This window comes from Ovis aries, chromosome 3 (assembly GCF_016772045.2).
Source record: "Ovis aries strain OAR_USU_Benz2616 breed Rambouillet chromosome 3, ARS-UI_Ramb_v3.0, whole genome shotgun sequence".
Classification (NCBI taxonomy): domain Eukaryota; kingdom Metazoa; phylum Chordata; class Mammalia; order Artiodactyla; family Bovidae; genus Ovis; species Ovis aries.
In genome coordinates, this window is record NC_056056.1 from 208,655,752 (window position 1) to 208,671,657 (window position 15,906).

The window sequence follows — 15,906 nt, forward strand, 5'->3', positions numbered from 1 at the left end:
GAACCGTTAAGCTGAGTGGATGAGATTGCAGGTCTCCTCTCAGAATGACCTGGAGACTGGGTCCCGGAGAAGGTGCCTCTGAGCTCAGATGTGTCCTACTTTTTGTAACCCCTGGACTGTAACCCGCCAGGCTCCTCTGACCACAGGATTTCCTAGGCAAGAGTACTGGAGTGGGTTGCCACTTCCTTCCTGAGGGAATCTTGTCGACCCAGGCATCGAACCCACGTCTCCTGCATCCCCTGCATTGGCAGGCAGGTTCTTTATTGCTGAGCCACCTGGGAAGCCCTATAAGGGATTTGCAGACATGCTAAGTCCCTTCCCCTTTATTGCATTAATTTTATGTGAAATATCTCTCTCAGCTAGTCAACAAATGATGCTTCAAGAAAGAGATTGCTGTTACAGGAGACAAAGAGAAAGTAGGAGTTATCATTCAACTCTAGTCTGCCAAAATAGGATTTGGGGATCTAAGAGAAGAAAACATATAACTTAGAAAGATTTGGATTTTCTAAACTTCACATTGTCCCTCTTTGCATATTGAGAGTCTGGTTTCATAGGATTCAGAACACCCTTGTATTATAAGCCATGACTAAAGAAGATGTAAAATATAATTTAAAGCAACTGCCCCCAGATAGAAGGATAAATAGAAAGTATTCTGCTGCACAGTGGCTGCAGGCAAGGGGCAAAGAAGAGGCGAGTGAAGCAGAAAACAGAAGAGGGTTCATTCATTCTAGTCTAAGAGGAAAAGTGGCAGCAAGAATGGAAGCCCAGGTGGGTTGAGGGCACAGAGCCAAGCAGAAGGGGCTGACGTCCAGTGTGGCCACCGCTGCCTTGTTCTGTTTCCGCTGATCAGAGAAGCTCCCAGATGCTCTCCAGATAGTAGCCCAGGGATGAGTATAGAGACTGAGTAGGGCCATAAGTGATGCAAGACAGAGCTCCCCCATCGAAATTCAAGGTCACTAGCATACTGCCCTCATTCCTCATAATCCCTCAGGCTCAAGATGCCCCTCTGTGGTCCACACAAACCCACCCTGAGGCCCCTTCACCCTGACTCTCATCATTTCAGCACAAATGTGGGGAGGACCCACCTGTGACACACACGCCCCAGAGTCCCTACCAGAGCTCAGAGATGGCTTCAGATCCTTCCCTGCCCACAGCTGAAGGTCCCAGTGAGGCCAACACTGAGGGCAGCTGCAGACCAGTCCACAGCTCTGTCACATCCCCACCGGAGGAACACCTCATCCTGGTCAGCAGACATAGCTTCTCTGTCCTTGAGACTCAGGTAAATAAAAAGGGAGAAAAGTCAACTGAACATATGCTCTTCTCCCTCTAAATATGCTAATATTAACCCATTATTTTGCAACTGTCACTTATTTGCCCTGTGTTCCTCTGACTTCCAAGCCTCCATCTGTACATGAACCCCATCTCCTCTGGATGCTTAAAACAGTAGTGATGATAACTGATTATAAATATCAAAACCAGAATATAAACTCAGGGACTGGAGTAGGAACAGGACCTGCTCAGTCACTAGAGTCGATGCTGTACTCCCCGTGGGTCCCAGAGTCATCATTTCTTACCCAGTTACGGACTCTGCAGCATCACCAGAAACCACCAGACAAACACCTAGAACATGGGACGTGCTTCCTGGAGTCCAGGCATTCCTCCCACAGGATGACACAGGGATGTGTTTAGTGAACCAGGTACACATGGTCTCACCTCGGGATTGAGATCTCACAAGTGAAATACTGTTCTGGACTTCATACCCTGTTATAAAGATGGAGTGGACTGGAAGGAGAGGTTAACCCAGGGCTGGCAGGCTGTGCCCAGGCAGCACCCTCTACCCCAGAGCTGGGGATGCAGGGTCAGCATGGACCAACTTGCCCTCTGATGAGGTTCGTCTTCTCTGACACATAAGAAAATCTCAGTGTCTAACCTCATCCAAGATTTGAAGGAGGAAAGCTTTAGGGAGGACACTAATCCAGCTGCGTCTATGTGAACTTCAGGGGTCAGGAGAACAGGCTCAGGAACCAGTCTGCCTCGGCCTGACTCAGAGCTCAGCCACATACCCTGTGTGTGACCTTGAACAGGGTCCTTACACTCTCTGTATAGTGGCTTTGTCTGTAAAAGAAGAGTTATACTTGTGTATAGATGACAGAGTTTTGGTTAGAATTAAATAAGTTGGCATTAGTAAGAGATATAACCACCAGTCAACAGTAGTACCTCATCTTGGCAGAGAAGCAATATTAGGGCCCCTCTCTCCATCCCATCCCAGGAATCCCAGAACTCTAGAACAGGAATTCAATTCTGTTACCTGGAGCCTTGACTGGAGCTGTCAGAACTCTCCCAGGAACCACACGCTGTGACGGTGACTGGGGCCAGAGTTGTGAGTCTTCCTCACATCGCCCCTTCTCCCTGTGCCCCAGAGAGAGGTTCTACTGCTCATGAACCTCGACCTTACCAACTGTGAACCTCATGAATTAAGTTGTTTACTTGCTAAGTTTACTTTATAAATGGACTTGGTAAAGGTTCTGTGTCTAATTCACCTCCTTATCTCCAATGCCTGCTAATTAAAAATCCTAAATGATGTCTATTGTATACCTGAATGAATGAATGTCAGCCAGGTATTTTACACAAATCATTTCAAATAAAAGAAATCTTTTGAGATATAATCTAACTTGGTGTGAGGACTTAACAGCACAATGCAAGTTGTGTCACTTGTTGTAATGCTATTTCAATATGACTAAATGGCATAAGCTATGTATGGTTCACTTCTACACTTTTCTGCAATGAATGCAGTCAATTGCAATACCAGAAACAAGGCTAGCCCCATTCCAAGAGTGGTGCTGAGAGAGCCAGTTCTAAATACGTATAAACACTGCATCTTTGAATATCTGAAGATAAAGAAGACAAACCTCAGCACACTGACAGGTGAACACCATGAAGCCTCCTGTTCTGGTCTTAATCAGATAGGGCCATGTGGTCTGGATGTTTATATATGTATCATTTGGCATATTTTCAGTTCAAACCACACAGAACTGTAACAGGAAGAAATTTTGTTATAAAAAATTTTAGTGTAACAAGTTCTGTATTGAATTAGAAGTGCAGAAGTAAAAAGCAGGAAGAATCCTGTTCTTTAACTTAGACTAACTGTTTATTCAGTCTTATGGATTGTAAAGCAATACAATATGTAGCATTATTATTCCCAAATCACCATGAAAATATGGAGGTTTCAGAGGTTCAGTAATCTCTTTGCTAGGAAAGTTAATAATTAAATATCCTTGGTAGAGGGACATTTTCGGGACCAATCAGAGTGACTAATATACAAAATATTTTTTAATTAAAAAAGAACTATATGACTTCAAAAGGAAACAATTAATTGAGTTGTTACACCAAAGTACTGGAGACCCACCTCACCATCTGTGTTCCTTGCATGGCTGGGACCAAGATTTGTAAAGGCTTCTTTACTAAAGACCACTTCATCACAAGGGCATGGAATGAGCTTGGTCATGAGCCGGTCATGAGTTGACTGAGGTCCAACCCATCATCTCTCTTCAACCCTTTACAGTATATTACTGGCAACATCAAAACAAAGAGTATGGCACTGAATTGGCCTCCTTCATTCCTCCATAGTGCAACATCAGATACCCAGAGACCAGAGCAGATCAATGCTACTAAATCAAAGACAAGCAGATTCTAAGTGGAGAGCGTGCAGACAAAGGGCCTTTCCTTGCTGCTGTTGGAAAGGAAGAAGCCCCCTCATCCCAGACACCATCTGTGGGAGGAGAGACAAGAAGATGCCTCCTGAAATAGAGGAAAACCAGTCTCAGCAGGGAGCTTGAACTGGAGTTGACAAGCTAATTATTAACATAAATCCGAGCTAACTCGGACAAATTTTAAATGGGAGAGTCTGTGTTAACTTCATGGAAATTTCAGTCCATGTAAACACCCCTCGCTACTGCACAAGATGAAATCAGTTATAAAAATAGCGAATATCACATTTATGTATATTTGAATCTAGAGGACACATTTTCAAGCCCACTACAGAAAGAAAATATGTATAACCTCCTTTGTTTTTAAATGCACAGAGTTGTCATCTCTGTGAACGCTTTCTAATTCTTCCAGTTCAGAATTACTGCTGTGTCTATTTAATCTGTAAAAACTTTCTTTTTGTCTCTAAAGTGGTGTTTTTTGAGAGCAAGTATTGTGTCTTGTTCTTCAGTGCCTCCATAAGGTCAAGTAAAGACACATAGAAAGAGCTTAACAAACACCAGATAAGCAATGAACGCGGGAACAAATGCTGACACTTGCCCTGCAGTGAGCGACACTGAGGGGGAAAGGGAGGCGAGGGCGGGGGAGGCACGAATCTGATTCATCCCACTCGAACAAGCTGAAGTGGAGGAAGGAGTCAGAGACACACCAGACCAAGGAGCCAGATAGAGAATGCCTTCAAATCCCACTCCGGAGGGTCAGAGCACGTTCAATCTCTGCACAAAGCGGTACCTAAGAAGCTTCTCCAAGGTGAGAAAAAGCTGACAGCACTGCTCTCAGGAGCTCTACTGAAGGACGTGATAGACAGTGATGCTCGTCAAACAGCTGCATTTCCACCCCCGGTGGCCAGGGAAGCATGGGCGGTGTCGCCTGTGGCACCTCTGAGTGGAGGCCGGAAACGCCCAAGTGTGACTCTCTAGTCTCTCTCTTTCTCCTGCCCCAGAGGCTGCATGTTCCAGATGGTGCATGTGCAAGAGCCTCCCAGACCACAGACGTCCGTAGGTTGTGATGAGTGTGTGTGTATGTGTGTGTCTGTATATGAGTATGTAAGTGCGTGTTCATTTGTGTATGTGTGTGTATATGTATGTGTATGTGTGTGTGTGTGTTGCCACTGAGATTTGCGGGTCACTTTTTCCAGCAGCAGAGCAGAGTCTCTTCTGATGGATACAAAGGAGAAAGAAGACTTGAAGACAGAATCTGTCACGTGAAGCAGGTCCTTCCCGGGATCTCCTCTTCCTTCTGTGTCTTCATCCCAAGCTGCTCCCTCTGATCCCACCTTGCTTCCTCTGTTGGGCTTGGTTGTTTCTCAGTCACCATTTCTGATTGACCAACAACTAGATCTAAGCCCTGTTTAAGAGCACCCGCCCCTGGTGCATCTCCTGTTCCCTTTACATCACTCTGTGCTGACAGTCAGGCTGTTTCCCAAATTTCTCTCTTAGCATCTTGACCTTCATCCTTAAACAGCTCTTCTTTCCTCTGAGTTAGCCAATCCATCATCTTTGATCCTGTTTTTACCTTCCACCAATCCTGTACAGGCAGCATGTATTTCTAAGCCCCCTAAGTTTTTTCTTGATTTCCTGAACAAATCTGATTCCTGGATTTAGTGCTCCAGGCAGATAATTAACTACTTCACCTTTGGTTAAGAAATAATTTTGCTGAATTTTTTCCCCTCAACTCAAGAAAATGCCACATTCAAACCTATATTCTTATAAGCACAGTCCTAGGGCTCCCCTCCTAGGACTTAGAAGGTGAAGGTGAAGCTTTGCTAGCTTCACGATTAATCCACCTCTGTTCAGAGTTGATGTAATTGCCAACTCCAGAGCTATTGAGTTCTTGTGGGCGGTCATTCTTAAGCCACTTAAACCCAAGATTAGTGCCACTGGAGTGGCACTCAGAGTTCAAAGGCTGAGTGGTTGGTCAGACTTGCTCTGTGACCTGATGCTCTACTGCACATGGAGCTTTGGTGCAGCTGAGTCCAGTCTGAGGACCAGCCTCAGAACACTGGAAATACAGCAAAATGTGTTCCTCCTTTAACATCTGAAAGTCTGTGAACAGATTCTCTCTTCCTTATCATCGAATCCCTCCCCATCTGGGCATGCTATCCGAGGCTCCTACAGGCTACAGGCATCTGCTGAGGCCCTGCCAGGGCCCAGGATTGGAGTGAGGTCTGTACCTGAGTATAAGCTCTGTATTTCTACTCTCTATAAGTTAATAGATGCTCATCTAAGGTTTATTGAATGATTGAATGGTACTATGCTAGATATTCAAGAGAAATTATATTCAAGAGAAATTATCTTAACTATGAAGAACTATTTTTGAGGACATCATTTAGCTAATTGACCTTTTTGGTTTAAAGGTAAGTGTTTTCAGCAATTGACAGGCCAAAATTTGATTTTCAAACAGAAGGTGCATATCACCACCAGATACATCACAACAAACACTGCAAATCTCTATCTCTAAGGATACACAAGACAAACCACAACACACTCATATGTGGCTTCTTATTAAGTCTTAATCAGACCCAACAGAGGAGACAGGGTATTTGGATGGTTTATCACTTGGCAGTTTTTCAATTAAAACCACACAGGAACATCACAAGAAGAAAATTTGCAATTAAAAAAGTACAGCCACACCATCTATGTGACATATGGAAGGAGATGAGGTGCAGAAAGAGTTCTTTGGCTTAAAATAACAAACAGACTAGTCTTTCACTTTGTGAAGGGAGGGTCCTCTGGGGCTGATACTGAAGGATGCTGTAGAGACCGGGATAACTCGACTTCCGTACAACAGTTAGAACTGTGAATTGATCGTTGTGGATAATAATGTGCTTTGATTTTTCTCTCTCTACTTTTTGTGAATCTACTGTAGGTTTTTACATTTTTGTCACCATGTGGCTCGCATAAAACATCTTAAAGACACAACAGTCTACATTACACTGATAACAAATTAATTTCAATCACATACAAAAGCTCTACCTTTTGATCCTCTCCTGTACTTCCACCTTTTGATGTCAGAATTTATCTCTCTTTATATTGCAATCACTAACAAAATATTTTTCTCCATGGTGATTTTAATGCTCACCTTAAACTAGAGCTAACTGGTTAGCACACTACCATATTCAGTGCTGGAATATTCGGAATTGCATTACATATTTAAGCTTGCAAGTCTGTTGTACAGTTTCACTTCTTTAATATAATAATTAGTATCCTTCATTTGGGCTTCCCTGGTGGCTCGGAGGTTAAAGCATCTGCCTGCAATGCGGGAGACCTCAGAACTCCCCTCAGCAATCTTGTAAGACAAAACTCTGTTGGTGAACTCCCTCAACTGTTGTTTTTTGGGGAAAGTTTTTCACTCATCTTCATTTCTGAAAGACAACCATCCTGAGAAAAGTATTCTTGGTTTGCAGGTTTTTTTCTTTCATCAGTTTGAATATATCATCCCTTTCTCTCTTGGCTTGTCAGCTTTCTTGTGAGAAGTCTTCTGATATTCTTAAGGTTCTTCAGAGAATTTCTTTTTTTGTGAGCATTTGCTTTTATCTTGATGCTTCTAAAATTTTCTCTTTGTGTTGATTACAAACAATGTGTCTTGGAGACAATCATATTGAATGAACTCTGAGGAGTGACCTATTAGCTACATGAACTTGAATGTCTAAATCTTATCAGATGTGGAACTTATCTGGTATTATTTCTTTAAGTACAATCTCTGTCCCTTTCTCCCTCTCTTTTCCTTCTGGGACACCAATAATGTGCAGGTTGTTACTGTGAATGTTCTCCCACAGTTCACACAGGTTCTTTCACACCTTTTTTCATTCTTTTTCCTTCTTTGTCCTCTGGCTGGGTAATTTCAATTATCTTGTCTTCTGCCTCAAAGATTCTTCTGCTATTGCTGATGCTTTCTGTAGCATTTTTCCATTTTGTTGCATTTCATTCATTGTAATCTTAAAATAATTTCTGTTTGATTCCTTCTCTTTTTCTGCCTTATTGCACAGCTTCAGGGATCTCAGTTCTCTGACCAGGATTGAATCCAGGCACAGCAATGAAAGCATCGAATCCTAACCACTAAATCAACAGCAAACTCCCTGTTTGCTTCTTTTTTTTTTAAATGATTTCAGTCTCTTTAAAAAAAAAAAAAAAAAACTGAATTTATTCTGTGGAGTGACTCAGAGCCCGTGCACAACAAATGCTGAGCCTGTGCTCTAGGACCCGCAAGCCACAAATAGGAACCTGCATTCTGCAACTACTGAAGCCTGAGCTCCTAGAGGCTGTGCTCCAAACAAGAGAAGCCCCAGCATAGAGAAGCCTGCTGTCCACAGAGAGAAGTAGTGAGAGGGTAACAGGCAGGAAGGCCAGGGGTCTCCAAACAGAGGAAATAGCCTGCAAGTGTCAGAGATTTTTATCTCCCTTAAGCAGCAGGAGGAAACAAACTGGAGATATTTTTTCCTTATCTATACAAATTTAAAAGGAAGTTTCTCTTAAAATTCTGTGTTGCCATAGTGACACCTGGTTTCCTCTGAAGTTAACCAATGCCTTTTTCTTATGGAAATGTTTATCTTAAGCTATGCTAATATACTATGCATTTACCCCAAACTCTGTCTTCAAGTCGGTTCCGCCTTTTGGCTCAGGACCTACTTGACAAACTAGTATGTTATACTCAAATATTGTTCCTCTAATCTATGTAATGGAGAAGGCAATGGCACCCCATTCCAGTCCTCTTGCCTGGAAAATCCCATGGACAGGGAAGCCTGGTAGGCTGCAGAACATGGGATTCGCGAACAGTCGGACACGACTCAGCGACTTCACTTTCACTTTTCACTTTCCTGCATTGGAGAAGGAAATGGCAACCCACTCCAGTGTTCTTGCCAGGAGAATCCCCAGGACGGCGGAGCCTGGTGGGCTGCCGTCTATGGGGTCACACAGAGTCGGACACGACTGAAGTGACTTACCAGCAATCTATGTAAATAAAACTATTTGTATGGTGATCTGCCCTTCTTCAAGATTCAAGTTAATCCTTTTATGGCCCAAGATGAACCATTTGGTGCCAAGATTATCCCAAAATACATCTTATGGGTGAGGGGCCTGGTGCCATTCTGAGTTTTGAGACATTCTTTCTTTCATTAAGAGGCTGCTTGTGACTATATAACATCCAGCTGAAGACTAGCAGGAGGGTACTCTTTTCTGACGAAAATGGTGTTTGAGGACCAATCGTTTAAAAGCATTTGACATGGAACTTGGTAATTATTAACAAAGCAAAAGTTACTTTAATCAGAATATTTCATTTTGAGCAATTTCCATATAACACCATCACAGGTCAGCCTCTATTGAAATACAGGCAATTAGAATATATGAAGCATCATCTTGTATTTAATACAACATCACAGGAAAGTCACTGTGGATGTTCCAGGGACACTGAGTTCAACATCATCATACCCAGGGTCCCCTTTCTCCCCCTGGAGTAGGCAGGGGCTCTCTTCTCCTTCCCCAGGATCAGCTTCCTCTCTAGAGATGTTTAGAGAAGAGCCTGAAAAGGCAAAGAGAAGCATAATTAGAACTGAGACAAAGGAACTGGACAGGGTGTTGGAAGCGTGTTAAACAAGTGATGATGACAAAGCATCCCAGGGAGCCAGGTGTGGGCAGGAGGCTCAGACTGTTTCACACCAGTTACAGGAGGATGGATCCAGGCTGTCCTCTCAGGTCAGGTCCATGTGGTCCCTGGAGCCTCAGTTCATATGGAAATTCTGCATCACAGGAGACCTGTGCTCATACAGGAGCTCTGGGAAGATCTGCTTCCAGGCTACACAATAGCAAGGAGATGCCCAGGAACAGTAAGAGTATAACAACAATTTAAATATTCTCCTCTCACAGCTGAGAGATGTGAAATCACAATGAGAGGCAGAGTGGACACAGGGAAAATCTGAGTTCCTCACTCATAAACCGACTCTACTCTTAGTTATCTTGACACATGTTCCCAAATGTCCACAAAGAGTATCACGGGTGCATCCACAGATGGCCCCTCCCAGGGACCACACAGGCCCTCAGATGGATAAATGCTCTCTTCCAGAGAAAGAGTGTTTTCTCTTGACAACTGAAATATCTGGAGGAAATTAGACCTTAGCTGACCATAAGCTCTGAGTCAATGACCCACCAACATGGCTTAATGTTAAGGCCACCACATACCACAGACTTTGTACATGTCATTGCAACCTTATACACACAGAGCTCATCTTAAATTATCAGATGACTCACAAATTTCAATACTGCAATACATTTTTTAAATCTCTGTCTTTCACATGCAGAGCAGCACAGAGATGTTATCAAAACACTTGTCTACTTTTGGATTTGGTAAATATGCTCAGTTAATCTATAAGCCATCTATTTCTTTTGACTACTATACAATGCTTGTGGGATCTTAGTTCCTTGACCAGGGATTGAATCCAGAGGCCCTAGCAGTGAAAATGCAGAGTCCTTACCATTGGATTACCAGAAAAGTCCCTAATCTATAAACTTTAATGCAAGCATATTACAAATAAAATGAAAATTTATGTTGCATTATGGGGACATAAATGCCAAAAGTAGAGTGATTCCTCACCCCCCAAGGAGTCTGACAGCATTAAAGATGGCAAATGGTTGAGAAGGGAAGTGTTAGTCACTCAGTTGTGTCTGTCTGCAACGCTATGAGCTGTAGCCCACCAGGCTCCTCTGTCCATTGGATTCTCCAGGCAAGAATACCAGAGTGGGCAGACATTCCCTTCTTCGGGGGCTCTTCCTGATCCAGTGATCAAATCCAGGTCTCCTGCATTGCAGTTGGATTCTTTACCTTCTGAGCCACTAGGGTGGCCCATCCAATGCATGAGATTACCCATATTTTGAAACTGCAGGGAGGCTGGGCATTGAAGAGCTCAAATTCACCTTTTCCAGGACAAAGATCAAAGATTACAGGGGATCAGCTAACCCCACTCACCTGTCTGAGACCTCATCCCATCTTCCTTCTCTGGGAGCACTTCCTCCTTGCTCCCCTGAGAGTCATGGAGAGCCCCAGGCACTGGTACCTCTTCACCATCATCATAATCCTCACCAGGGGCATCAGTCCTCTGATCTGGGGCTTCTGAGGGCAGAGCAGGGGTCAGATGAAACCACAGTAAGGGGGTTGGTCTGGGAAATACCCAAGATCCTTCTGACCCAGAGTTTCTGAGCTGCTAAATAGAGGGACCAGTCACTCCTTGTTCCAGAAGATTTTTTTTCTCAAAGACCATGTTTCATTTTGATGTGTCCATAAACCAAAACATGATTTTACATATCTTAATACTTCCTGTTTGAAAATATATATCCCAAAGTAACTCTCCTACCACTGAGCATGACTAAAGTATTTTGACATATTGTGCTTTACAGAAATTATTTTTAAAACCAGTGTGTGCCTGTTGTGATTCTGGACACAGAGAGCCCGGCCCCAATGTGAGACATCACAGAACAGTCAGAGAAAGGAAAGGACGGACCCCATCTGGACACAAGGGAGCCTTCTGGTCCATCAAAGGAAGACTGTTCCCTTTGCATCTCGTCTCCATGAGGGAAACTCTCCTCCCCAAAGCCCAGCTGAGGCGGGTCCACCTCTATCACCTGGAGCGGATCTGGAGTCATGGCTGCCCTCCCCATCTGACAGGAAGCCTAAGTAGAGAAAAACACCACACGACACACGGAATGACCCTCCCCACACCCATGGGACCTGCATTAAGGCTGGGAAGGGACAGGCCTGGCTCCTGCAGTGTAGATGGGGGCTGGGGGCTCACGGGGCTCTGCGAGGCCATCCTGCCACTTTGGAGAGCTGCCTCTGTAAGCCTGGGCACACGTGGGGTCTGTGGATGCTGAGAAGATGTTCATAGTCAATGGGAAGTGACAACCAGAGGTCCCAGGAGGGCAGGCAGAGACACCCACCTGGGCTGCCCAGAAGACCTTCCTTCTGAGTCACAAGGTAATCGAGCTCCTCATACACGGCTTCAGCAAGAGCATCTTCATAGCAGGATGAGGCTGAGAGATCCCCCAGCAGGTCAGAGATGCCGCCCGAGACACCCCGATCCAGCAGGCCCACCTTCGTCTCCCCCATGCTCACACAGAGGCTGCCTGGGCCTCAGCAGCATCTCTTACCCTGTGCACCATGTCGGCACCTTCTCCCCTCGCCTGACCTGAATTCACAGCTCAGCCCTGACTCTTTCTGGTCTCACAGGAGAGGCCATGACTTATGAGAGTTCATACCCTAGTCCTAAGAACCTCTGTCTGTTCAGCCCTTAGAGCTCAGCACGGAGCACATGGAGCTCTACAGACTCAGAACAGAGACCTGGCCCAGGTTCCCCTCCTCACACCTGCCCCATCTCCTGCCTCCACACACTCTCCCTGGTCCCCAGTTCCCCCTGCAGCCCACCTCTGTGCTCTGCTCTCCATCTGAGCAGCTGAGTCACCAGGATGACGAGGACCAGGAAGAGAAGGGCTCCCAGGATGAGGCAGAGGACCCCAGGCAGGGAGAAGATGCCAAGGAGAGGATTTGAGGCTGGTCTGGTCCCTAAGGAGAGCAAGGCAACAGGGTGTAGAGAAGGTCCTGGGCACAGAGAAACCCCCTGTGCCAGCATTTCCGGGGGCTCTGGATGATGGTATCCTAGCTTCAGACACAAATATACTAATAGTGACTGGGCTCCTCCAGGTCTCATCCTGAGACAAGTCAACTCCAATCTGGCCAGTGGGGCCCTGAGGCAGAGCCGGGGATTGTCAGGGAGCTGCCCTGCTGAGACAGCCTCTGAGGACCTGGCTCATCCCTTCTTGGGCATCAAACAGTCCTGAGACCCACACCTCACCGATGAGGAGCAACACTCAAGGGCAGGTGGGAGAACCTTAGAATCTGCACCACTGGAACCAGACTCTCTTGGATCCTGGGCCTGAGAAACATGTGACCCCGGGAACCAAGGCAGGGGCTTTCCCCAACAATGCCCTGGCTCCTTCCCAACAGCCAGGACTCCTCAGGCTCTTTCCTCTCCTGAGATGTCAGAGAGCTCATAGAACAGGTTATCAGAATCTGAGTATTCTCCCCTGACCGTGGATGGATCACAGCACCTGCTGTAGTTGGGGGCAATGTTGTCTTGCACCTAAAGAGAAAAACAGGAGATTAGGTAAAGGGAATTGGCCAGATCACAGGGTAACCTGTTTTTCCTTTCTGAGCCCTAAAATCACCCCCTCAGTCTCCATGACACCAGTGTCCCGCCCTCCCAGCTTCACTGTGCTAGATCAGAGTCCCAGACACTCTCTGAACACAAACTCCACAACATGCCCGGTCCAGCCCACTGCCCCCGCGCTGCCCCAGCTCACCCAGGGTGGAGCCCGAGCCCCTCACTCACCAGAGCACCTCACACCAGCGTCCTCCTTGTGCTTGCAGTCGCTCTGCCCCCAGGGCTCCGCAGCACAGTCCCACAGGGAGGACTCCCGGCCCCCGCACCGCACCTCGTCCAGCCAGATGCTCCCATTTCCAGGGCCGAATGCCGCAGCCTGCACAGCTTCCAGGGCCTGGCCACAGCCCAGCTGCTGACACACCACCTCGGCCTCTGCCAGGCTCCAGGAGTCATTGCACACGGTGCCCCAGGAGCCGCTGTGCCAGACCTCCACCCGCCCTGAGCACTCGTTGTCTCCTCCCCTGAGCCGGAGCTTCTCTCTGTCTGAAAAAGCAGCAGCCCCTCCTGTGACTGCCCTGGTGGGAGGAAGGAGCCCCTGGGACCCATGGGGAGGGGGCGGGGCTGAAATACCTGTGCAGGGGGCAGCAGCTGGACAGCTCTTGGGTCTTCTTCCTGCACACAACAGGGAAACAGTGGATCAGGAATAGCTAGTGGGGGGGTAGTCCTGTCCCCACAGAAGATTATCTAAGGTCTGACTCAGTGCAAATGACATGTGAAAACACAGGCGCATTATCTCCTGCTCTGAGACGTTCAGTGCATGTGATCATCAGCTGAAATAACTGTAACTGTTCATCATTTATTGGTCTCCACACCCCACAACAAATACAAACACACACAGACACAGGCACATAGACAGTTTGTAGACTCAACTTAAAATCATCACTTAGATTGGAAAGCATAAAATCACTCTAGCAACATCCTTCGGGGTTGAGACAGACATAGAAACAGACAGTAAGTCACCTGCACACGAGATATAGGCTTCCTCCTTGGGAGAGCAGGAACTGTATTTCCAAGGGTCAGAAGGACACTGCCAGAGAGAGGTGTCAGTTTTCCAACACTGGATTCCATCTACCTACCGGGGTCTAGAACCTTCTCTAAGAGCAACAAAAGTGTCGAGGGTTCCATTGTCCCCACAGCCAAGCTGTCTGCAGATCACGGACAAGGTGATGTCATCTATGGGGTTACGGCAGACGCCGCCCTAGGTCCCGTTGTAGAAAACTCCCAGCCACCCAGCACACTGCTGGTCCTCGCTCACCATCCTGAGGGCCAGGAACTCTAAGGTTGAAAGAGAGGAGACAGGACGCAGTGAGCACTCCGCTCAGTGCTCTGGGTCTTCCTCTCTCCCAGAAACTGGGACCATACATCCCTGAGCCAGCTGCAGAGATACCCACTAGTTGACAAGACTATCATTGCCTCGCTTTTCCCTGACTTTGTCCGTTTGTGTCTTTCTATTATCCACGATGATGTAGTGGATACAAACTGAAAGAAAGACCAACTGGGGCACCTGCAGGATGGAGAACTGACTCCTGATTCCTGAAAAAACTCTAAAACGGTTTGTGGATGGAATGTGATGTGGGTATTTGGGGAGGGAAGCAAAATAACGGAGCCACAACTGTCCACATACCAATCCTTAGTACCTGTGAATATGTTACCTGACCTGGCAAAAGGGGCTTTACAGATATAACTAACTTAAGGACCTTGGGATGAGGCTGGGAAAGGGGGCCTCCAGGAAGAACGCAGCCTTGTGGACACTGGGATGTTGGCCCGCGGAGACCCTCAGCAGGCTCCTAGCATACAGAACTGAGCAGAGTAAATCTGTGCTTTCCTTACATCATCCACAGGATCTCCAGACTGTACTACCACAGGGAACTGGAGAGAGAGCCCTGCTTTCACGTGGAAACCGTCAGAAACGGCTCTGCCAGGAAACACTATTGAGAAAAAAGGACCAGAATTTCAGCTGCTGCAAGAGGAAGTGAAAGCACCTCCTCTTCACGTCTGCTGAAAAGACAGGCTCCATGCGAGGAAGCGCCCTTCTCTGGTCCTTTCTGCCTCTCTCCTTCAGGGATCAGACCCCAGTCCTCCAGAGCCCCACCCCTCCCCCAAACTGTGGACAGTGTGGAGTGCTGACCTGAGCAGATGACCCCCGCGTCCTCCTTGTGTCTGCAGTCGTGCCGCCCCCAGCCCCGGGAAGGGCACCTCCACACATGGGACTCATTTCCAGCACAGTTCAGGTCGTCCAGCCAGATGGGCCCTGATCCCGCCCCAAAGTGAGCAGACCCCGTGGCATTGAGGGCTTCTCCACAGCCCAGCTGCCTGCACACCACGCGGGCATCATCCAGGTCCCAGCCGTCATCACAGATGGTGCCCCAGGAGCCCTGGTCAAGGATCTCCACTCTCCCGGCACAGGGACCACCCCCGTCCACCAGGCGGAGCTGTCTGTTGTCTGAGGAGACAGAAATGGGGCGGTGACGGTGGTGAGGGGGGCGAGGGGGCAGGGGGTTAGAAGGTCTTCTGTCCTGTGGGACCCTCACCTGAGCAGTAGGGGGCGCTCTCCTCTGAGGCCTCAGAGCCTGCTGGTTGGGACACAGAGTCATTGCACTGGGGCAGCACCTGGGTCTGGTTTCCTGCAGAAACACCAATGATCAGAGGGCTGGGAGGGTTGAAGTACTGAAAACTAAATTAAGGTTAAAACATGACCTAGCAGTGGAGCCTGAAATGAAAGCTGTGACGTATCAGTAAAGTTATCATAACTTTAGTGTCCACTTTCTCTATGGAGACTGCTTCTGACAGTGCCATAATTTTGGTTTAAGCCAAGTGTTGCACTGAGCTCAATAAGGTGTGTTACTCCTAAATCTATCCCTAAGTAGAAGCAAAACAAAATTCTTTCTGAAGAATTTCTACAATTTTTCATCTTCAATGTCTATCATTTAAACAAA

The 15,906-nt window shown here is 46.8% G+C and overlaps 1 protein-coding gene across 1 annotated transcript in view; it reads right to left on the reverse strand.

Moving 5' to 3' along the window:
* Positions 1 to 8,996: 8,996 nt before the first annotated feature.
* Positions 8,997 to 15,906, reverse strand: part of EP4C (EP4c protein) — a 57,880-nt gene continuing 50,970 nt past the window's right edge. Inside the window, 10 exon segments of the mRNA XM_060413469.1 lie at positions 8,997 to 9,282; positions 10,723 to 10,857; positions 11,691 to 11,783; positions 12,175 to 12,312; positions 12,858 to 12,889; positions 13,135 to 13,453; positions 13,541 to 13,582; positions 13,931 to 14,245; positions 15,099 to 15,413; positions 15,502 to 15,594. Coding sequence (XP_060269452.1) covers positions 9,137 to 9,282; positions 10,723 to 10,857; positions 11,691 to 11,783; positions 12,175 to 12,312; positions 12,858 to 12,889; positions 13,135 to 13,453; positions 13,541 to 13,582; positions 13,931 to 14,245; positions 15,099 to 15,413; positions 15,502 to 15,594 — 1,628 coding nt within the window. The 3' untranslated portion in view covers positions 8,997 to 9,136.